Source organism: Lissotriton helveticus, chromosome 1_1, assembly GCF_964261635.1.
Source record: "Lissotriton helveticus chromosome 1_1, aLisHel1.1, whole genome shotgun sequence".
Lineage (NCBI taxonomy): Eukaryota > Metazoa > Chordata > Amphibia > Caudata > Salamandridae > Lissotriton > Lissotriton helveticus.
The window spans coordinates 292,766,279-292,791,201 of record NC_136057.1 but is presented as its reverse complement, the minus strand read 5'-3'; the positions used below and the strand labels follow the sequence as shown (position 1 = coordinate 292,791,201).

The window sequence follows — 24,923 nt, the reverse complement described above, 5'->3', positions numbered from 1 at the left end:
GTGGGCCCGCTGACCTTCTCAATGATACCTTGTTCCTCCAACGCCTCCAGCTCTTCCTCAACTTTTTTCCTCAGGTGGAACGCAATGCGCCTGTGTCTCAGCGCCACTGGTTGGACCAACGGGTCGATGTGGAGGGAGACTTCCTTCCCTTTCAGGCATCCGATACCTTTGAACACTTCGCCAAATTCTTCCATGATGGTGTCCAGTTCCTCCTCCAGCACGGCCATGGCAAACGATATGAGCCTCAATTCTTCTGCCGATTGCCCACTTATCAGCATGCCACTGCCCTCTTTCGTGACATACACGGTGGTGGGTACTTTCAGGCCTTGATGCTGTAGTTCAGTCTTGAAACACCCTATCAGGGCGATGGGTGTCTTCTGGCCGTATGCGAACACTCTGATTCTTGCTTCGCGTAGGGGAGGCCGGGTACTTAACTGGTTGTACACGTTCGCGGCCATTAGCTCAATGGATGCCCCTGTGTCGATAGTGGCTCTCACTTCCTGCTGGTGGATCTTGATGCGGCACTTCGGGAGGGGGCGCTTCTTCCTTTGTGGCTGGTCGATCGCGAATACATAGTGGACAGGGTAATCACCCGTGTCGTCGTCCATGTCTTCACTGTCTCGTTCTTCCTGCACGGCGTGTGCGGCTTCTTTCTTAGCTTTCGCCGATCTGCACACCGCTGCAAAGTGGTTCATCCACCCACATGCGCTGCATTTCTTTTTTCTTTCGCCGGGCAGTCCTGCATGCGGTGGGGCCGGCCTCCGCAGTATCCACACTCTTTCTTTTTGTCTTGCTGTTTCTTCCCCATGTCTTGGCACGCTTTGGGCCTTACCACATTCACTTTCTCCGCCGTGTTGACTTGTTCTGTCTTGACGGGTCGGTGTAGGGCTGCTTCCATGTGGGAGGCTCTCACCTGTGATAGTTCTTTGGAGCGGCCCAGGGTGAGGATGTCTGCAAGTGGCTTGCCGTCTTCCTGAAGGATGGTGACTCGGAGTTTGGAGGAGTAACAGCCTTGGATGATCTGCCCTCGGATTTCTTCTTGTTCATCCCGAAAGTCGCAAGTGCTGGCCAACTCCTTTAATCTTCCATGGAATGCGTCCAATGACTCTTCGGCTTTCTTTAGGCCCATAGGAATGAATGGGGAGTTATTCCTTATTTGCGATTAGCAATTTGCTAATCGCAAATAAGGAAGATGTAGGAATCGCAATAAATATTGCGATTCCTACATGAATCCCGTTTTGCGAGTCTGTAATAGCGATTCCTTATGAATCACTATTAAAGACTCGCAAAACGGGTCTTTGATGAATCTAGCTGAAAGTCTCTGTTTGCCATCGGTTCAAAATGGGCGTTCAAAGCATTGAGAAGAGTGTGATACGTTTTCGGCGTAGCTTCTACCAACGTTTTGTAGATCCGGTGGATGTCTTTACCTCCAAGATGGAGAAGCAGAGCCCTGCGTCGCTCCCGGGCCGTGCCCGCCCCTTCGAAGTAGATCTGGAGGCGATCTGTCCAGTCTCTCCATCGTGGCGCTAGGGATGACGGGGTCCCATCCACTATAAAAGGTTCAATGGCGGGAATTGACGCCATTTTGACGCGTGCGTAAACCCTCTCCGTGGCACGTGCGCTGCTTTCTCCTTGGAGCGCTGATATTGGCCTGTCCGGGTGTTAAGGGGACGAAGCTGGGGTACTCCCCTGTGGCCGGCCTTCTTCCTCGCTTACCCCACTGTTTGCCTGTCCGACCACTCTGTCCTGTGCTCTGATGCAGGCTCACGTGGTATCTAGGCATGCGCCAGTTCTTCGGTGTGGTGGGAGTGCATTTATACACTTTCCTTTCCTTCACGCATGAGCAGAGACCTCAGGGGGCCTTTCTTTGTTGGCACCATGGGACTGGAGACACTCCACTGACAGGCTCTCTGACAGCGTGACACACGTGGGCCCACAGCAGGAGGACACGCTGTGTGGGGAATCAGCAGGCGAGGGAGGGGTTAAATGCACAGCATGAGTTCAGTAACCTTCGTCGCCAGTGTAATGGGCTAAGAAACATGCAAACGCAGCGTCGCCGCATTAATCATACACGGGACACCGTGCTCTGGTTCCGCGTGGTCCCGACTGCCTTTCTCGGCCACGCCTCCTTTATTTTATACAATAGACGCGTGAAGTCACGCGCCAGCGCTTATGTGCGTCTGGGGCGCGGGTAGACTGGACCGCTACCTCGCGCCCCAGGACATTACAACAGCAAGGTCGGTGTGCTAGTTGTTCTAGCCCAAAACAGGATAAAAACAGTATGCTGACGTGACCGCGCAGCAGAAACAGCGCCGGCGTACCAAAGGCAAGCCCATCTGCACCTGTCAGCGCCCGGAATGCGGCTTGCGCCAGGACCCCTCCCCGTTTTTTCCTGCCAGATCTACACTCGGGAGCAGCTAATAGCACTGAATAAGGATAAACACTGCAATTTTTCCACAGGTTGAGAGAAGGGATCAGCTTCCATTTTGCGATACAGCATGTAACTTTTCCTTTATGGTTTTGAACCTTGCCTCAAGTTTACCTACCCAGAGTCTTTCTAGTAGGAACCACAACTACTTACTTGATGTAGTTACCTCGACCTCGAGTCCTCCACATAATACCCCAACAGGGAAAAACAACCACCCTAGACCTGCTACTAATGTGTATAAGGCTATACTGCTGATCACTAGATCAGTGATTAGGCACTAGTACGGATTTGAATCGTTGTTGCAAACAGCAAACCCGGATATGGTCTTCTTAACGGAATCCTGGGCCAATGAAACGTCAGACTGCATCTTTACTCTACCAACAGAATACTCACTGTCCAGTGTGGATAGATTGGGGCAAAAGGGTGGCGGCTTAGCAATTATCTACAGGGCTAGGCTGAAAGCCATTTTCGAGCCTATTCAGCTGCCTGAAGTAGAACTAGGGGGCATATTACCAAGCAATAGCGATAATTATCGCTATTGCTTGGTTAGAGACAACATTTTACCGCTAAGCTGCGGCGATTTTTATCGCAGATAAACCTTGGTATTACCAAGGTTTATCGCAAATGCGATAAAAACCGGCCGCAATGCATGAATATCGCTGAAAAATCAGCGATATTCATGCATTACCGAGCTAATGCTCTTAGCCATGTTAACCAACTCCCATTGGATAACATGGCTAAGAACTGCTCAGGGCAGGTGTTAGCTTTTGGAGATATTCGCGCTGAGCGCAAATATCTCCAAAAGTTGGTAATAGGAGATAGCGATGTTAGCGACTGTTTCCAGTCGCTAACATCTTGGCACGCCCACTTTGCATGTCATTAGTGATAAATATCACTGACATGCAAAGTGGGGCCCAAGATGGTCGCTATCTCCTACTAGCTGTCGCTAACTGGTGTTAGCGACAGCTAGGTAATAGGGAGATCATTTTATCTCCGCTTTCTTGGCTTTTAAAGCCAAAAAAGCGGAGATAAACCCCCTTGATAATATGCCCCTATGTCCTTTAGCATTAAAATTTCCAATACTATATCTTTTCCCGGTCTACTTATATACAAGCCTGCCAAACTAAGGTCGAGGAAAAAAATTAAGGAAGAAGACCTTGTAGAGACACTAGATAAGAGCCCACCTTTGTTAGTGGCAGCCAATTTTTATGGCTGAATTTGATCAGCCATGGATCAGCTGATCCCAGCAAGAACAACCAAAGTCCAGAATAATAGAACCTCGGCTCCTTGGTATAATTCAGACCAAAAACGTATTCAATCTAAGTGTAGACATGCAGAGGGCTTGGAGAGAAGATTATAGTGCTCAAGGTAAACATACCTATAATCTAGCACTAGCTGAGTATAAGGCAACTATTATAAGTACTAAAACAAACTATTTTACAAATAAAATTCAAGCTGACAAAAACTCCTCAAGAGAGCTTTTTAAGACCATCACCGCCTTGTCCAAACTGCAACAGGTGAATCAATGTGCACCGGACCAAGCCCTTTGTGATAAAATGGCACATTTCTTTCAGGAAAAGGTCAAAGCAGGCTATGATGAACTTGCTGGTAAGGTCCCGGCAGCGATCAGACCCCCCCTTACCACCGGTGGAGGAGTCAATTATGGACACCATGATGTGTCAATTGACCAGTTTTTCTTCATTAACAGTTGTTAAAGTTAACAAGCTGTTATTAGCAACAAAATCTAGGTCCCCGACTGATAAGATCAGGACTTTACCAACTTCGCTTCTGAATAACATCATTAGTTCAGGAACCTATCCAGTCTCTTGGGAGAAAGCATGTATTAGACCAATTTAAAAGTAACCCTCTCTCGATCCACTAGATGTGAAAAGTTACAGACCTATAGCCTGCCTGCCACTGGCAGCAAAAATAGTAGAAACATCAATTAATCCCGATCTAATTGGTTACTTGGACGCCAATGATCTTCTGGATTCAACACAGCATGGCTTCAGACCAAGGCACTCTACAGAGTCAGCTCGAAATCATGGCAACGGAGGAAATTCACAAACAGTTGGATGGAGGAGGTAGAGCCATTCTGATATTTCTTGACCTATCAGCTGCGTTTAATACAGTGAATCATCTGGTATTGACGCAACAGCTGAAGGCAATAGGGATCAAAGAGGCGGCTCTAACACTTCTCACCTCGTTCCTTACTGTAAGAGAACAGAGGGTGTGTTGGGACAATTTGACATCGGAGAGGTTTTCCCTTCCCTGTGGAGTTCTGCAGGGTTCAGCCTTGTCACCAAACCTATTTAACATATATCTTACGCCACTGGCTAAGTTAATGAGGGCTCACAGGTTCTCATTGGTAACTTACGCCGATGACATGCTTATCGTCATCTCCATTTCCTCAAATGCTGAAACGATGGCAGAGAGATTCCATAGCTGTCTGAAGCAAATTATGAGGTGGATGCATCAGAGTTACCTCAAACTGAATACAACCAAAACAGAGGTCATGGAGTTTGGGATTGAGCCTCCACTTTAGGATCAATCCTGGTGGCCGGCAGAAGTAGGTCGCTGCCCAAACTCCTCGGCAAAGGTTAGGAACCTAAGGTTTCTGTTTGACGTCCATCTAAAGTTTGCCAGAGAGATTAACCAGGTGACATCATCCTGCTTCTTCTTGTTGAAAATCTTGCAATGAGGCCTATCGTTCATCCCTTTAGACCTCAGGAAAGTGGTTATAGTAGCCATAGTCCTCTCCCGTATCGATTATTGTATTACACTCTTCCTGGATGTTGACATGCGACTACTGTTAAAACTTCAATCACTGCAAAATACAGCAGCTCGAGTGCTGCTCAATATTCCTAAATACCAACATATCTCAAATAGTATTAGGGAGCTGCACTGGCTACCAAATAAGCAGCGCATTGAGTTTAAGGCTTTATGCCTGGTGCATAAAACTTTGTACGGGGAGGGTCAGGGGACCTACAGAAACTTTTTCAGTGGTATTTACCAACTAGGAAGCTTAGATCGGCCAACAATGGATTAGTTTAGATCCCCAGGATTTATAAGGCCAGACGGGGTGGTAGAAGTCTCTTATACCGAGCATCGAAGCTCTGGAATGAACTACCAGCCATCATAAGGTTTCAGAATTCCAGACCAACGGTTCAGAAAAATGCTAAAGACTTTGCTTTTCCCTGCTAGGTAATGAAGCCGTTGCACCCATCTGCTACCTGCTCCCCTGTTACACATAGCGCCAAGGCGCCTCAGCATTCGTGCGCTCTACAAGTCTCTTACTTACTGTGTGAGATTTCAAAATAGACTGTCAAATCATTGCAGCATGCATGTACTTTTATATATATATATATATATGTATATATATATATATATATATATATTATATCAACACCAACAGTTCCTGTGTAGGTATGGTTAGTTTATAGTTTCCACTGAAAATTGTAAATGCACGTAAGTGTCCATTAAAAAAATTAATCAACTTTGGGATTGGCATGGCAACTTTAGTGCAGATCTGTCAAGCAGTGACTAAAAAAAAGGGGTGTGCAGGGGAATAAAAAAAGAGACTTTGTTCTTGTTTTAACTTCAAATAGGAATATTTGCTCCCCTTTACAGAACAAAAGCTGAACAGAATTATTCCAAACATGGCATGAAGGTAGAAGTCAAGGAAATGCCTTCGTATGGTTTGGTCTAAATCCATATAGTAGTTTTTTTTAGAAATTTGTGTTTATAAAAATGTTTGATGGGCATAAAGTAGTTTAACCAGTACTTAATTTGAGCCTGTGGTTGCATGTGGACCTCACTGGCACTCATTTCTGGGGACCTGTACTTATTTTTGATCAGTAAAGAATGTATAGAGGGATAAACACACAAAGGGAAAGAAGGAGAAGGAGAAAGATAGAAAAAATAAAACAAAATTGGGAGAAATCTGCAAGAGTGCAAAAAAGGTGTACGTAGTGTCTAGTAGTGGATTACAGAAGCATGAGGTGGATTTAAGACTACCAGCCTTGGTACTGTGTGTGCCATTGCCTAATTGCATGGGCGTCTAAGCAAAACTTTGGCACCGACACTCTTTCTTATTTTTACAACAAAACAATGTAGGTGTAATTGCAAAGGAAAAAGGCATATGATTGGCAGTCACATTACTGAAGCAGTGCATTTATACAACACAGGCGTGCCTATGTATGAGGTTGAAATGCATAGCAGAAGCCTAGGAAAGGCAAGGTCCAGCCAGTTAAGGAACCATATCTGGTTCAAGTTATCGACCTAGCGCTCTGGACACCAAACAAGGGGCGTGTGTTCAAGATGGGGGGGAGGGGGAAAGAAGGAGGGGGGGAGTCAGGGATCACCAGTGGCTCCTCGAGGTCTTTAGTCATTTGGGGTCGCATAGGGTGGTCGTTGCTTACAAAATGGTGGTATGTTGAACATGAACAGTCGGGTCCGCAGGATATGGAGGAGGTGCTCAATAAAGAGTTGTCAAAATGTTGCAGTGCTCGTAGCCTGGGGGGTTGGAAATATAAGTGTTCCAGCCAACATAGGTATTGAACGAGGGGGCGACCAGAGACGGCGGAATGTCTTGTCAGTGTAGGTGAGCCTGTGTGTCATCTGCTCCAGTGCAATAGTGTGCCAGAGTTGTATGAACCAGGAGGCAGTGGCGGGGGGCTACGGGGAGCGCCAGGACCACGCTTTAAGCAGCTTGGCTGCACCGACCATGTGTCGCATCAGGTACCAGTCCACATGGGTCATTACGGCCCGGGATGTCGGGCGAATGTCTAAGATGACTGTGGGATAGTTCTCTGGTATTTGGTATCCCAGAGTGCCCCCGATGTGGCTCAATATCTCCTTCCAGAAGGTTTTCAGGGAAAGACATGCCCACCATATATGACAGAAGTCACATTTTTGGGACCCACAGCACCCGCATAAGGCGGGGACTGTAGGACGCATGGAATGCAGATGGGTTGGTGTGTAATACCATTGAAACATGGATTTGTAGACTGCCTGTTGTTGATCAGTGCTTCTGTTTTTATGTGGTATTTCTTGCCAAAGCTGCTCCCACTGTTTCTCTGTGATAGTACATGTGTCATCCGTGGACCACTTCCATTGATATGATGGCAGGGGAGAATGCTGCAGGGCTGCATATGTCTTAGATTCCAATCCCCTGGAACCCGTAAAGCTAGGAACAAGGTGTTCAAAGAGGGTAAGGGGGTGAGTAGATGCCTCCGCATTGGTTGGAGGGCCCAATGCTGAAGTTGGAAATATTGGTGATAAGCGGATTCTGACAGATGAAAGTCCCTTTTGCATTGATCGTAAGGCTTGATTGTCGGGCTTTGGAAGGGATCTTACAGGAGCCTGCTTTCACCAGATACCCATTCTGGTAAGGATTCCCGGGGGAGAGCATGAGAGAAGGCAGGAGTGCGTGCTATTTGGGTGTTTGGCGAAAGGAATGTGGTCAATCCACACCTTACAGACAGTTTGTCCGAAATACCCAGCACTGTGCGCTTCGGAGTGGGGGCATAGGCACTGCGTGGCCGTGAGTGTTTGGGCAGTCAAACAAGGTCCCACTGTGGCCTGAAGGCGACTGCCCTGTCATATGAACCCAATGTTTTTCACTCTCCCGCACCACCCACTCAGAGATGTAGCATAAGTGTGCCACCCAATAATAGTCCAGGAGGTTAGGGCTTGCCAGACAACCACGATTGCAGGGGAGCTTTAGGCGCGCTGCAATATGCCGGGGTGTTTCGCTTTCCAGATCAAGGAGATACGGGCAGCCTGCAACTTGGTGATGTCATCAGTGGGAAAGGGCGTTGGTAGTGACTTAAATAGGTATAGGTGCCTGGGAAGAATATTTATCTTCACCACATTAAGGAGACACAACCGGGAGATATGAAGGGGCTTCGTCGGATATCTATTAGGATCACCCTATGAAAGCGCTGCCAATTTGCCATTGTCCTGGAGGAGATGGAATTTGTAATGATAAGACCTAAATATAGTATAGAGTGAGAGGCCCACTTAAAGGGAAAAAGTGTCTAGAGATGCAAAAGACGTTGTGGTGGAAGGGTGAGTTGAGTGTCAGCGACTTCGCTAAATTAATTTTGAACCCAGAGATTTGCTCATAGGCTTGGGGAATCTGGACAACCACAGTGAGGGAGGTATCTGGCTCCGTTAACGCTAGGAGGAGGTCATTGGCATACAGCAGGACCTTGTGTTCCTGACCAGCTAAAGGAATGCCTCTAACGTCCACCGAGCGCCGCAGTTAAAAAGCAAGGGGTTCCACCACCAAGGCAAAAAGAAGGGGGGACAGCGGGCAGCCCTACCGGTTGCCTCGAAATACTGGAAAAGAATTGGTGGTCTGGCCGTTGATGCGAATACAGGAGGTGGGTGCCATATAAGAGGCCATGATTTTATTGATCATTAAGGGCCTAGCCCTATTTTCTGCAGTATCATGCTCAAAAATGCCCAGCTCACCAGGTCGAAGGCCTTTTCCGCATCAAAGGAAAGAAGGAGAGCGAGGATGGAGTGGCACTGGGCTTTTTAAGGTGAGCCAGGTGGCGAAGGTTGTCAGGGCCCCACCGATTGTTTTATAAAACCTACCATCAACTCAAGAAGGAGTTTCTCCAAGCGGCTACCCAAGATCTTGGCATAGAGCTTCACATCAGTGTTTAAGAGGGCAAACAGATGTTTCAAGATCTCTCCCCCTAACCTTGATGGTAGTTGGTAGGGTGAGCAGAGGGAAGGGCCCTTGCCTGGTTTTGGGATCAGGATGATTTCAGAATTGGACATGTTGGGTGAAACCCCTGTGGAATGGGTGAAGGAAATGTATAGGACGAGCAGGGTGGCTTGGAGCGGAGGGAGGAAGGCCATATAAAAAGTTGGGGTGAGCCCATCAGGACCAGGAGTTTTCCCTTTGGGGAGATTATGGAGCGTTTTGCGGAGTTCAGCAGCCGTTAAGGACTCTTATAAGGGGATGAATTTTGGGAAGGGTCCAGAGGTGGCCAAGGACAGCTCTGAAGGTAGTTAGCTATATCGGTGTGGTCTTTTCCCCTGAGGAGTAGAGGGTTCGATAGTAATCCTGGAGGACTTTTTGCTTATCCTCCACCCGAATCACCCACTGAGAATCAGATCTCCTGAGCTTAGCTATGTGGGACCTCACGCTTTGGAGATGTAGCCTGCACGCAAGGAGGGAACCTACTTCTCAGAGGGGGGAGAAGGGAGGGGGGGACAGGGGGGGGCAGGGGGGACTGGGGGGGAGGAAACTTGGTTGGTAAATACAGCACATGGAAAGGAAGGATACGAACATAGGGTTTTTGGGGAGGGAGCACTGTTTGCAGGTGGCAAGGTAAGGATTGGGTGGAATAGCAGGAAGGAAAGGTACAATAAACTAGGATGGCATTAAGGATAGCCTCTATAAATATTTGTGGATTAAACGATGGAGGGAAAAGACAGAAAGTGTCTGCTATGCTAAGAATGTTGAAATTAGACATAGTATGCCTCCAAGAGACGCACATAGAGGGAAATAACAAATTTATGTTAGATCAGATGGGTTTTGAGGTACTAGCCTTTACTAGACAAGAAACTAAGACAAGGGGGTGGCCATATTAGCAAAAAAAGGGGTTTTTATAACAAAGAGGAAAAAAGAGGATCAGTGGGGGAGATGGGTGATGATCGAGGTAGAATCAAAGGCAGGATGTTACACTATTGTTTCGGTATATGGATCCAATGATGATGACCCGGAGGTTTTTGAATTTTTAGATCAGGAACTACCCCTCTGGCCTGAACCCATTATTTGCTGTGGAGATTTTAATGTTAATGGTTTAATGGGATTGGGTATGACGGGTGGAGGGATGTATGGGGGGAGGAAAAAGAAAGTTTGTAAAGCGGTTTGTAATCTTGCTCGCCACAATGCATTAGTTGACGTTTGGTCCCAAACACATCCACACGGGACGGGAAGCACATATTATTCGGCACCACACAGATCGGTGGCTAGACTAGATTATTTCTGGATTTCAAATTCTTTGATAGGCGATAGCCAATTGGAGAGGCTTCCGAGGATATTATCGGACCACAACCCTCTTGTTCTAACTCTTCCGTTGGTTACCAGGGGGGAAAGAAAGTCTTACAATTGGACCTTCGAAAGAGGGCTACTAAAAGATGAAAACTATGTGAAAAGAATGAGAACCTGGATTAATCAATTTTGGGAGATAAACAGAGGCTCAACCACGGCTGGCATGGTCTGGGATGCCTTTAAGGCTGGCGTCAGGGGGGAAACCCTCTGCTACACCCTACAAAGGACTAGAAACGAGAGAGGAAATGGCAGCTAACTATTTAGCTAAAAGGGAGAAAAGCTATGAGTATAATGAGAGAATTGGACACCTTTTGCAATCCGAACTAGGCAGAACTTGGCTGCAGGACAAATAAAGGAAATAAACAACGAGGCAGGTGTGGTAGTAAATAAAGTTGCAGATATACAGGAGGTCTTTAAGAACTTTTACACTAAACTATACGAACAGACATTAAACAATACAGAAGAAGAGATCAGGGAATACTTGAAAGATATAAATCATGTGGAGTTACAAAATGAGGAGAAGGGGAAATTAGAGTCCAAATTTACACTACAGGAGGTACAGGGAGTGGTGAACAATCTTCCCGCTGGGAAAGCTACAGGCCCAGATCAAATACCAGCAGAGTTTTATAAAATCTTTTGGGATGTATTAGGAAAGGATATGCATGAAACTCTTAGTAGGCACAGTCAGGGAAATCAACTCCACCTTCATGGGGAGGGGCTGATATTATTGTAATATTGAAGAAAAACAAACCACCCCTAGAACCAGGTTCCTATCGCCCGATAACCCTAATGAACGCAGATGCCAAAATTTATTCTAAAACACTTGCACAAAGATTAAGTAAGATTATAGAGCACTTGGTGAGTTCAACACAGCACGGGTTTATCCCAGGGAAGGGGACCACGGAGCATACGAGGCAGATGATCACTATCATAGACGCCATGGGAGTTGCAGGAGACCCTGTAGCGGCCGTATTTCTGGATGCAGAGAAGGCCTTCGACAGGGTCTCCTGGAAATACTTATGGGAAGTAATGAATTGGTTTGGGCTGGGTAGTGGATATATTAAGGCAATCCAGGCACTGTATACAGAACCTAATGCTAGAATAAGAATCAATAAAGGATATACTGACCCAGTACAGATTAAACGTGGCACAAGGCAGGGATGCCCTGCATCTCCGCTGCTCTTTGCACTTTATATTGATCCTATTCTGCGCAGACTAGAAAATAACTGTATGATCTCCCCAGTTAGGCTACACGATATTAGTTATAAAGTATTCGCCTACGCGGATGATGTGGCCATAATTACAAACAATCCAGATATAGCTCTTCCTGAGATAGAGAGAGAAGCAGCAGGCTTCGGAGTAATCTCTGGGTATACAATTAATAGAGAGAAAACTCAAATAGTACAGAATAGCTATATGAACTATCAAGATAATAGAGTTGCTGATGTAGCTACATATCTAGGAATAAAAGTCACTGCAGATCTAGACAATCTGGTAGAGATAAATATGAGACCATTAGTAAATAAAGTCAAGGAAAATACAGAAAGGATCCACAAACTACATCTGATGTTGATGGGTCGTATAAATATGATCAAAATGACTACCTTTCCAAAATTCTTGTACTTATTTAGAGCGATCCCACTCTTCTTTGACCATCTTTGGTTTAATAAAATAGAAGCAATCCTAAACAAATTTATTTGGGCACATGGTAAAACCAGGAGAGCATACCGACACCTAACACTACCAAGAGAAAAGGGGGGGGGGAGCACTTGATTTGCGGCTCTATTACTGGGCCACAGCTATGCAATATTTCCAGGGACTAATTGGGGGTGGGGGTATAGAGCTAGAAGAAAGCTCACAGAGATTCACCAACGTTTATACTGCATTACTAGGAGGAGAGGCTGTAAATGGATTTTTGAATACAATTGATTTTAGTTATTTCAAACATACCAGGTTTAAAACTTTAAAAGCTGCTTATAGCATCTGGAAGGTGATAGAAAAGAAAATAGGATTAGGAAGACATAATAATTATACACGGATGTACTTGAATAAATCTTTACCTGGAGATATTTTTAGGGATATGGTGATGAGGGATTGGGACAACAAAGGGATCAGAAAGATAGGGAACCTTATGAACCAACAGGGGGAAATCCTACAGTTTGGCGAGATCCAAAGTAAATTTAAGGTAACAAACAATAGTTTCTTTAAATATTTACAGATTAGAAGCTATCTGTCAAATAAACAGGGAGGAACTTTGGGTTTTGGGTCTTGTCGTATAATGGACTATATAGAGGGCAATCCTCACTGCACAATTCGATATTTATATGCAGAACTATGTACATATAAATCAGATGACGGAGAAATATGCCAGGAAGTGGGTGGAAAAAGTGGGCGCACAACCAGAAGATTTTCAGCTGTCTCTTGATTTGGGCCGAATGGTTCTATGTTCTGCCTCCTTACAGTCACAGCACTATAAGACCGTCTATTCGCTCTATCATACCCCAGCCAGAATTGCACAATGGGGGGTAATACAGGAATAACATGCCCACGCTGTGATTCGGATAGTGCAGACATCATCCACATGTTCTCCCAATGTCCACAATTGTATACTCTTAAAAAAGAAATTGAGAAATTTACCGATGTTTCGCTGGGGTTTAAAATTAAGCTTACAGATTAATTATTACTGCTAGGGGTCGTGGCAGGAATTGAGGATGCTCCTTTGGAGTTTATGTTTATGATGGCCGCAGTTTTTCGTATCTGCATAGCAATATCATGGCTCGACAGAGTTCCACCTACCTTTCAGATGTGGATTGCTTGGTTATTATCGACCTACAACTTAGAAAAGGCAATATACGATAGAAAGGGAAAAAGAGGTAGATCTTTGGGAAGGAAGATTTGGCATCCAGTGGCAAACTGGAAATACGGTTTGATAAATCGGGAGGAGATGCCTGCTGACGGGGTTTATACAGCTGAGGATACGGGTTGAAAAGTTTGTAAACCGCTGTCTTTATTATATATATTTCATTTTATTTTTCTTATTTTTCCCCCTGTGAACATCAAAATGTGGACATAATCACCTGCAAATAACGGTACAAGAATTGTAAAAACTTTGATTTTGAAATGTATAAGTGTGCTGTAACTTGTATTGGTTTATTATTTGGAAATAAAAAAAAAAAAAAAAAAAAAAAAAAGGAGGGAGCCTACTTTGTCCCTTCCTTTGTAATAATTTTGTTTGAGGACAAGGAGCAAGTGCTCAGACTTATTGACCCAGTGAGGCCAGAGCTGCCCCCTCAGGATGGCCACTTGGCGCATAGCTTGTAGCGTGGGAAGCTGTTTATCAGTGCGCTCCAGGGTGATGATGTCTTCTGTGAGCTTAGCTTCGAGCATGCATGGTTCCTGAGTCCTAGCTATAGAGATGGACAGTGACTTAATTGTGAAGTATTCTGTGATGGCGTCCTGCACCACCGCCCTGTCAACAGGGTCTCATAGGAGTTGGGAGGAGAGGCACCTTCGCCGGTACACAAGGGATTGGGCCATGCGAGGTGTACATGTAAGCTCGACGTGAGCATGGTCCAAGATGGAAATGTCAGATATCTGTGCTGAGGCGAGGGCGGGCAGTAGGGAGGAGGAAACAAAGAGGTAGTGGATGCTAGGCTAGGACAAGTGTACTTGGGAGTAGAAGGAAAAGTCTGTCAAGTCCTCGTGGAGGTACAGCCAGGTGTCTACTAGGCCTGCATCACAGATTTCTTTCTTGCGTGTCCCAGACATTGCCCCTGTACCCTGGACATTGGGGGCATTTCCGTCAAGAAGAGGGTCCCAAACCAGGTTAAAGTCGCCCCCCATGGCACCCAGTTGGTCTGATATGGTGTGGCGTATAAATGCGTTTTGTGCTTGATTGGGCGTATAGAGGTTTAGAAGTGTAAGGGAGTCCCTCCCCCTTTCTACTCTGAGAGTGAGATAGCTCCCATATGGATCTCTAGTTAGTTTAAGAACTTCTGTGTAAGCGCTCCTTTTGCTTAATATGGCGACCCCAAGAGTCTTTGTGGTAGTGTTTGTCCAGTGTTAGTGCGGGTATTTCGGGTGGGTCATACAATGTCAATCGGCAAGAAGGAGGTGGGTCTCTTGTAAGTGAATAATGTTGGGATGAGTTGTGAGAGGTAGTGCCACACCTGTCGCAACTTAGGGGAGTTAAGTCCACAGACGTTGAGGTAGAGCAGTTTGAAGTCATGTATGGTGGTCATGGGAAGGGCCCAAGAGACAAAGAGCTTGTTGGTGTGCAAAGAGCAGCAGGTCGAGCAGAGGCTGGAGAGGAAGGCCATGGCAGGGGATGCCGCAAGGGGCTGTGAGACCGATTCTCTCTTCGTACCCATGTCTGTTGTGGCTGATTTGGCCAAAAGAGAAGTAAGGGCCAGTGGAGGACAGCTGGCCGCCAAGGGAAGCGGCACAATTAGAAGCTCTCCCCCCATGACAAGACACCCTGGGGCTGTCCGAGGGAGGATGACGTCATCTAGTCTGCCAGGAGCCAAAGCTGCAGCAAGGCAGAGGGCCCAGGAGCTAAAGGAGATGCAGCAGTGCCCACGGCAGTCCTTTATGGTGAGGGAATGCTTTGGCTTCCTGCAGATCAGGTCTGGTGCCCCCCGGGCTGTAGAGAATCTTGGAGCATCCAGGACAGGGTGGCAGTGGCAGTGTCCACAACCGCATTGTCAGCGGTCACGCTGGAGGATCAGGAGTTCAGGGGACCTTGGTGTGACCCGTGGCTGCCCTCACTAATGCAGGGGAGCCCTCGCACACCAGCATGCCAGGTCAGGCATCCCCACGCAGCGCTGCAGTCTGGGGCCGCTCAGAGCAAGATGGCAGCAGTGGGCCTTGCAGCTGCGGAGGGGGGCACTGGACAAAGGGTCCAGGAGGCAAGCAGGTTTCGGCAGCACCTGGGCAAGCTCAGTCTACCTTGGTGGAGGCTCTGGTGCTGTTGTGGGTAAGATTGGGCCGCATGGGTAGCGGAGAAAGGCTCATGGGGCCAAGTGGCAGCGGGAGCTCCGAAACTAAGTTTCCCGCACCATGCTCAGTCAGGCCATGCCCCGATACTCTTTCATTTACATATTAAGCACTGGGTTTGACTATAGAGCTATGAACGGCAATAAACTATGAGGGCACACTGTTCCTCTTTGTGCTACACCTTTTACTAAGTGCTGCAGGGGCAACCAGGGACACTGTGCTGTTTTCCTGATAATGCACTGCTCCCATGGAAGCTGTGAACCTGCTCTGCTGTGTGGGGAGTGCATTAGTGAGAGGTGGACTGGCTGTTTGAAGCAACCGATCAGTCTTTCTCTTTCTTCACGAAGAGGCACAGAAAACCCCAGTAGGTGGGTGCCCTGAGTCACAGCGCCCACCCACCTGCAGGGGATGTCTGGAGGGTCCATGGTATCCCCTTGCCCTCCTCCTGATAGATGCTCTAATTGTGACACACAGTCAGTGCACATCCTGATGGGCTCTTTTCCGGTTGCCTCGGTGCTTGCGTCTAGAATACAGTACATGTGTAGACAAAGTGTTTCCCTCATTTTCATGGGGCCACACCCCCACACAAATGAGAGAACACCTCCTCAGGATAGTGTTGGTACTATATGTGTGCTGGTGCTATATATATTACAGAAGGGGTTACGCAAGAGTCTACGGCCTCTTCTGTATTACTAAAGTGCCCTGGGAGGTTCAGAAAGCAGGTGCACATGTTCTAGAAAACATTTTCCAGCACTTTGCAGACAAACGCAACATTCAGCATTAGCTGGTGATGCCAACCAACGTTTTAATGGTCAAAAAGGAAGGCAAAGAGCTCCATGTGGCTAAAAATTACACATCCATCTTTCTTATAAAAGTTTTGAAACAACGAGATCTAGCCAACAAATCTGCTGCATCCCTCGAAAAATAATACATAGGAAAGTGGATGGCATTCTTTTCCTGTTTTCCACACTATCTCAAGTTATCAATGAAATGCCAGATAAGTTGAGGAAAAGGCCCCAGGACCAGCTCTCCTCGTGCTGCTGCATCGCTCTTCCTCCTGTCTTCTCCTTGCGTTTTCCCCTGTCTTTTGAGTACCTTCTACATGATTTCCCCTCATTTTCACTGCTTTCTCCTTATTTTTTTCCCTGTTTTTGGACTGCCTGCTCCTTGCTTTAGCAGTTAGCAACTCCAGTGCCTTGAGGCCCTCACGGATGATTTGCAGTGCTTTATAAATCCTTGATTGATATGAATTCAAGAAAGCCTTGGAGACACATCTATTGATTTGTTCCACTGTCAACACCCAGGCATTGTAGGCATTACAAAAAACAGACAGTTTTTTCCTTGCATGTGTATCTTGAATTATTCCGCTGCTGAATTCCTTGGTGATGCTGTCTTACATCACCAGTAGTGTCTTCAGTGATGGCTGATTAGCCTACTATAATGGGGTATACCACTAATTTTGGATCAAAATCATGCCAACTGTTAAATTTTAGGCAAAAGGGCTACCTATGTATTCATTCTCTTTTATAACATATTTGTGATCTAGGAAACCAGTCATAACAGCCATTTCAAACAAGCATTGGCATAGCCAATAGGTCTCGCTTTTGGGACCTTATAAGTGTTTAGCCATGCAACAGTTGGTGTTGTTGCACCAAGGATATTGTGCTGCATAACTAAATACTTATAAGGTCACAAAAGCAAGACCTATTGGCTATGCCCACCCATTCCCTCGCTCTGTCTTCAATCCACATCATCTCTCTTTCAGGCTGTGAGGAGACCAGATCCATGATCTAGACATGCCAGAAACAAATGCAAAAACTGACATTAGGGCTGGAAAAAAACAATGATTAGACAGACACCAAAAGGTGATTGTGGTGTGGTGTTATTCTATGGGACAGGCAAATGGGGAAGGGCAAGTTGGTGTAAGGTGGTGGTGATCGCAGGGGAGAAATCAAATGAATATTGTTGCTGAAATGCTTTACGATCACCAGAAATCTGAAGACTGATGAGAGGCCAAGTATATTCACAACACTCACAATTGCTCTAACAAATTGTTTTAAAATGATTAACCCTAATATAGTGACTTTAATAACAGCCACAAGAATTCCGTATTGAATGGGTTAAAGCTCAGCATCTGTCCGTTATGTGCGTGCAACAAAGCAAAATTGTGCATTTTAAAAAATTCTGTAGAGGCAAATTGTTTGTGATCCAGGCTTTGAGAATTGGTAGCCTTCAACAGAAGGATGCCAAAGGCACTGGAAAAAACGTCAATGTGGGCAAGAGAACATGGATTATTGCTCATTTTAGCACTGCCCAGCAATTCTAACGAGGGAGGGGAGCCTGTGGGTAAGTCTCTTGCACGAACTGCCTTGGGGAAAACTTCTGGCAATGTTAGAGTACGTATTTGATCCGAATTCTGAGCAGAACTCACCAAATTCATCACTTACTAATACAAAGCTGTAAAAAGAACAGAATCAGAACACAGCAAGATGGGCTTAGTGGATGATTAACACAAAAGAAAAGTGAGTAAATTAGCCATGGCTCATAGAAGCTGCTGTGTGACCAATTAACAAATAAAATTAAAGGAGAACTACAAATAGTACAACTAAATAAGACTTGGGCAAAATGTGTACCCGTTTACAACAATTGATAACCGTTGTTAGCGTTCAGCTATTAACTATCGAGAACAGAAAGCACTCTGTGCCTTCTAATAGGTTGGAAGTGATTTATACCCAGGAGAGAGTTACATGGTCCAGAGGTACATGGACTAGTTTTACAATATGTGCGGGTCTCGGGTTTCTACCTGCAAAGTTTACCCTGCAATAGAGCTAGCAAGTATGTGAGGAGCATTGGAGAAAGCGAAAGTGATATCGCGTGCTGTGAAAATGAAGCTGACGAAGAGGGAGGGGGAGAAGGGAGGGGGTGGGGTGCCTGCGAGTGGAGCGTCCGGCGTTGTTCTGGAAACCACATATATTTTCTATTGCTGAAACAATCGACTTAAAAGGATGAACGGCTCTGTCAACCCATGGGAACTGAAAGGATAGGTTGATCATTTATTAACGCAGCAGGCACATTACCCGAATAAGCTGCAAGGATTGCACACCCTAAATGCATGTCTTTAAAAACAAGCCCGGGACCTATTGGCGGTGTGCCTTCTAATAGCTTGGAAGTGATTTATATCCAGGAGCGAGTTACATGGTCCAGAGGTACACAGACTAGTTTCACAATATTTGTGGGCCTCGGGTTTCTACCTGCATAGTGTACCCTGCAATAGAGCTAGCAAGTATGTGAGGAGCTTTGGTGAAAGCGAAAGTAATATCGCACGCTGTGGAAATGAAGCTGACGAAGAGGGAGGGGGAGAAGGGAGGGGGTAGGGTGCCTGTGAGTGGTTCGCGTGGCGTTGTTCTGGAAACCACATATATTTTCTATTGCTGAAACAAAAGCAGTCATTTTGTCGCCTAAAAAGGATTAATGGCTGTATCAACCCATGGGAACTGAAAGGATAGGTTGATCATTTATTTACGCAGCAGGCATATTACCCGAACAAGCTGCAAGGATTGCACACCCTAAATGCATGTCTTTAAAAACAAGCCCGGGACCTATTGGCGGTGTGCCTCCTAATAGGTTGGAAGTGATTTATACCTAGGAGCGAGTTACATGGTCCGCGCGCTGCTAAAGGTTATCGCACGGCATGCAAAGCCATGAAGCTAACGAGAAGGGAGTCGGAGAAGGGAGTGGGTAGGGGAGGGCATTCACACGCGCGATCAAAGAAGCCAAATGCCAGCTGTGCACGATGCAAAGGCATGAAGCTAACGAGAAGGGAGACGAAGAAGGGAGGGGGTAGGGGAGGGCATTCACACGCATGATCAAAGAAGCCAAATGCCAGCTGTGCACGTCGCTCGCGCTTTTGTGCGCTTAATAGCAACCTGGTGGCCGGCAAGGTAGCACTTTTAAAAGCAGCTACTAAATGTCTCACCAGCACAGCGCATGCGCTGGCTCAGGCGAGACCTAAAAAGCATAGGCATAGCCAATAGGTTTCACCTTTTGGACCTTATAAGTGTGTAGCCATGCAACACATAGTTATTAGCTCTTTTCTAAATGAGATGAAGGTGGGGAGAGCTCTGATGTGTGAATTTAAGTTGTTCCAAAGCTTTGTCGTTCCAACCACAAAGCTTCTACCTCCCCAGTTTGCATTGTAGATTCTAGGCGTGGTCATAAAGTTCGCCCCTATTGTTCGCAGATGTCTTTCAGGATTATATGTCCGCAAGGAATGTTTCAGAAAACCTGGGCCGTTATTGTAAAGCGTCTTATAGGTGTGAACTGTCACTGGCCTTTGCAAACGCAGATATGGGTGGATAAACGTTTCTGTGAGACAGTGGGTAATGCGTATGCAGTGCCAAGACGGGGTGGCTAGGGTGGGGGGGGTTGCAACGCATTAGATGCAGTCCCTAGTGTCTGGTGACTACAGGGAAGGGGGAGTGCCAAAAGTACAAAGGAGTACCTGCAGGAGCAGGCTCCTCCTCCTTGGCTTGCGCCCCTGCCCCCTCTGCCATTGTAAACAGAGAGATTACAAGTGGAGTGCGGGCAGATGGACATAGTGTGGGCGGGGCATACTAACTGTTCTACCCCCAAAAGGGAAGTGCAAATCAGAACAGTAACTTTTGACTCTCTCCCACACAGACACTCTCTCCCACACACACCTCATACTGACACACACACAGTACTATTAGTAAAACAGGGAAAGAATTTTGAGAACGGGGGTGCAGGCATCCAGACTCATGGGAGGAGGTGGCAGGGATGAATGCTGTGGGCAAACGGACCTCGAAGCGGAGCTATAGAAAGTAAAAAAAAGTTCCAGAAAAGCAACACATAAATGCCAAAGCATAAGGATAGGGGACGTTAGAAGCTGATCCCTGGGAGGTTACAAATGACAACAAGGTAGGACAAAGAAGAAGGATTAACCACCAGCATGGAAGCCTTATTGAAAGACAATCAAAGTGAGGAATAAAAAGCCAGTGGACAGGCTCCAAGCCCACTGAATGAAAACTGCATGTATCAGACGACAGTGCATGCTTTGCCTAGACTCAACCTAAAAAGTTGTCTTATTTATTTATGTATGCTTCGTCTACATGTATGTCCTGCGCCCTCTTCCTGTGCATCTGTTGCAGCCATGCCCAGCAGGTAAAGTGTGTACCCTGTGGCCATACCCTAGGACTAGTGTCCCCACCTTCTATGCATCATCTTTGGTTATGTGCAGAAATCACTGGGTGAGACCCTGGCCCTATCCTCTGCCAAATCTCTCTATTTGTGACGTATGTTCGTTTCATTATACAAAAATGCCCTCAGACATCTACTAATATTACAAATGCAGTTAAATGTGCCCGATGGGGCTAGGGGCATCCTGTAGTTGGACTCACTCCATAAAAATCGTTAGGTTAGGACTACCTTCCTGAAAGACATCCGCTAATAAGGGGACTCAGTGCATAAACCATATATTGATTACGTATAACTTACAAGCCACAGGCTCCAATCCCATGGTCTCCTCGGCCACAACAATAACATGAGAACCATTGAATGGGTATAATATTAAGTAATTCACATTACTTCAAAGATGCTTGTGTGTGCTAATATCTATATCTTAATTATAAAAAACTTGAGCTCCACCTTTCACCAATCAGGATACTTACATTTCTATGTCACAGAATCGCCAGTTTCTGTTAAGGCTCAGAATGGTGTCCATCTCATCTTGAGTCAGTTCAAAATCAAATATCTGGGAATGCCAGGAGAAACATAAATTGGGTCAATCGAACAACACTGAAGAAATGATCAATAAACTGCAAATCACAGAGGGTTGGAGGCAATGTCTCGTAAAAGTTATGATACTGAACTTTTAATAGGCATCCATCATGGAGTTTGGGTCTTCACATTTTCAATTTAGAACTGGTCATCTAGTGGACACTGCATCTTATATAATGGGCAAATCGTGCACTGCAAATTGTAAACGAATGAAAGTGGTGAAAATTTACACAGACATCACAGAAAGTAAGAATAAAGATATGTTCTTCTGATTGATGAATAAAGCGGAGATCCGATAATTTCACATTTGTACTTTAAGTGAGAAAATGAATAGGCGTTTCAATCTTCCCTTGGTTATGTTGCCATTCATATTCGAGGGACGTGGTGGATTGCAGCTGTCATTATCATTTTATTGTTAAAGTGCCCAGTTGCATATTAAAATAACGATAATAAAAATGTTGCCTGAATACATATTTTTGCCTAAACATTGTTTATAAAAATTGTAAATGTATTTATAGAGCACTTCCTACCCCTGATGATGAGTTGAAGCACTATTTGGCAAGTAGCACTCTACTCCAGAACCCAATAAGGATTAGTGGTGAATTAGTATTGGGAAATATAAGTTGTTAATTTGAGTGGCTGACATATGAGTTTGTTAGCTTGACTGAATAGGATAAAGTAGGGATACAAAAGGGAAGAGTCCAGAAAGTTTTATTTGAGAAATCATAGTAGCAAGATGAGGTTTGGGATGAGTAAAAGATAGGATAGAGCACAGAAGAGTCTAGAAAGGGTTATTAGGACGATTATAGTAGTACAATGAGGTTTGGGATGAGTCGAAAGAGGGATATAGGAGGGAAGACTTTAACAAGTGTTATTTGGGAGTTCATAGTAATAAAAGGAGGTTTGGGGTGAGTCAAGAAGGGATAGAGGAGGGAAGAGTCTAGAAAGGGTTATTTGGGAGACCTTCGTAGAAGAATGAGGTTTGGGGTGGTTTGAGGAGGGAAGAGTCAAGAAAGGGTTATTTGGGGGATCATAGTAGAAGAATGAAGTTTGGGGTGGTTTGAGGAGGGAAGAGTCAAGAAAGGGTTCATAGTAGTAGAATGAGTGTTGGTATGAGTCATAGATTGGAAGTAGATGATATATTGAGAGAGGTATAGAATGAGACATAGAGTATAGGATGAGACATAGAGTAGTGCATTGGAGAGAGTTTTTTCTACAGTATGAGTAAAGTAATAATTATATAGATACATAAGTACATAGAAAGAGTATACATGTATAAGGAAAATAATAAAGATACAAAGTTTTATTGTATATCCTCCCATATGTGCATGTATAGATAGATAGTTGGAAACTCCGACTTTCAAGTGTTGCTGTATTCAATTTATTTGTGAATTTTTATACTTTTTGTATTATTATTTATTTTGTATTTTCATTAAAATCAATAGTGAAGCACTTACATATACACTTGATGTGATCACATTCACATATTATGAGAGATAAAATAAAATAAAACAGAGACCCCTAAGCATCTAATCAGATAACCTATATGAAAACTATGCAGTGACATACATGCATGTTATATATATTAACCATATGTAGTATATATATCAATCAATCAGACATTTATAAAGCATGGCAAATCACCCGTGAGGGTCTCGAGGCTCTGGAGATGATGGCTGCTGCGTGGTGGTGTGATCATTCAAACATCTGAGTCTTTAGTTCTTTCCTGAATTCTTGGAGCAGCGCTGTGGTCCTGAGGTACAGGGGAAGGTTGTTTCATGCCTTGGCTGCCATGTGCGAGAAGGAGCGTCCTCTGCTCTTGGTTTGGCGGATCTGTGAGGTGTCTGTAAGGGACAGGTAAGTGGATCGAAGGTGTCTGGTCGGTTGGTGGAAGGTAAGTCATTTGTTGATGTAGGCTGGTCCTTCGTTGCACAGGGGCTTGTAAGTGTGGGCCAGCATCTTGAACTGGCATCTTTTCTGAATCAGGAGCCAGTGTAGTTTCTTGAGATGGTGTGGGATGTGGGTCCTATGGGGGAGGTTGAGTCTGAGCCTGAGCCTTGCCACTGAGTTTTGAATTGTCTGGAGTCTCTTAAGGAGATATGCGTTGATTCCTACGTAGAGTGTGTTGCCATAATCCAGTCTGTAGGTGATGAGGGCCTGCATGATGATTCTTCTGGTGTTGACTTGGAGCCTCCTGAAGATCTTGCCGCACATGTGAAAGGTGAAGAAGCAGGCAGATGAGACTACATTGACTTGTTTCTTCATTGATAGCTTGCTATCCAGAATAATGCAGAGGTTATGGGTGTGGTCTTTTGGGGCAGGAGGCGGGCCAAGTTCTCCGGGCCACCATGCGTCGTTCCATGGTAAAGAGTTGTTCCCAAAGATGAGGACTTAAATTTTGTCTGTGTTGAGTTTGAGACATTTGTCTTCCATCTTGTCTGTGATGTTCATCATGAATCTGTGGAAGTTGACTTTGGTGGTGGATGGTTCTTCGGACAGTGAGAGGATGAGCCGGGTGTTTTCGTAGTAGGAGTTGATGTTGAGTGTGTGCTCGAACAGTGTCCTCCAGAGGGGAGGGGGCATGTAGGTGGTGCTGCTAGCTGTGTGTGTGTGTGTTTTTCTTACTGCTCGAATTTTTAACCTGTCAGTCTTTTAACATTTTTTTGAAGTACTGCACTTATTCAGCCATATATATGCTTATGATCAAAATTGCATCTTGCACTTTGCACAGTATTTAAACTTACCCAGTGCCTAGACACCCCACCCACACCTCGGTCCGACGCGCCAAGTGCTGTTGAGCGGAAGGCGTTCTTGGGAGGCGGCATTAATGTCGGGAACACTTCCGGCAGCAGTTAGCGTGCTAGCTTCCCTTGCTACACTGCTACTTAAGCTGATGCCAGAGCGCACGCGCAGTGGATGCGGCAGAACCCTGATTGTAGGTTGCACTGCTAGCTGTGTGTGTGTGTTTTATTTACTGCTCGAATTTTTGACCTGTCAGTCTTTTAAAAAAATTTTTTAAGAACTGCACTGATTCAGCCATATATGTGCTTATGATCAAAATTGCACCTTGCACTTTGCACAGTATCTAAACTTACCCAGTGCCTAGACACCGCACCCACGCCTCGGTATGACGTGGCAAGTGCCGTTGAGCAGAAGGCATTCTTGGGAGGCGGCATTAAGGTTGGGAACACTTCCGGCAGCAGTTAGCGCGCTAGCTTCCCTTGCTACACTGCTACTTAAGCTGATACCAGAGCACACGCCGAAGGTGCGACAAAGGCAAGCTCGTCTGCGCCCATCCGCGCCTGGACCGGTCCTAGGGCCACCCCCCTGGCTCCATTTCATCAGCCCTGTCCAGCAAGAGAATATACTATTCAAGTACACAACTGAAAAACTATCGCTTTGCAATCAATGCAGATGCCTGCCCTCGCATAGAGACAGGTTCGCTAACCAATAGCTCCCACCCAACTGCCCCAATTGTGCATTCAAATTGGAACCCCAAACCAAATCTGCCCATTCTCAGAGCCCCCCGCAGTCCAAACAGGAACATATTCACGCAGCTCTTATAAACGCGCGCTCACTAGCTAAGCATAAATATGAAATATCAGAGCTCCTAAAAGACCATGATCT

At 45.6% G+C, this 24,923-nt stretch overlaps 1 protein-coding gene across 2 annotated transcripts in view; it reads right to left on the bottom strand.

The window, feature by feature from the left end:
* The window catches only part of LOC144797636 (aldo-keto reductase family 1 member B1-like), a 375,986-nt gene that overhangs the window by 46,085 nt on the left and 304,978 nt on the right, over positions 1-24,923 (bottom strand). For both annotated transcript variants that reach the window (XM_078668370.1, XM_078668448.1), the window contains one exon: positions 21,188-21,270. In XM_078668370.1, the coding sequence (XP_078524496.1) occupies positions 21,188-21,270 (83 nt within the window). The remainder of the gene's footprint in view (positions 1-21,187; positions 21,271-24,923) is intronic.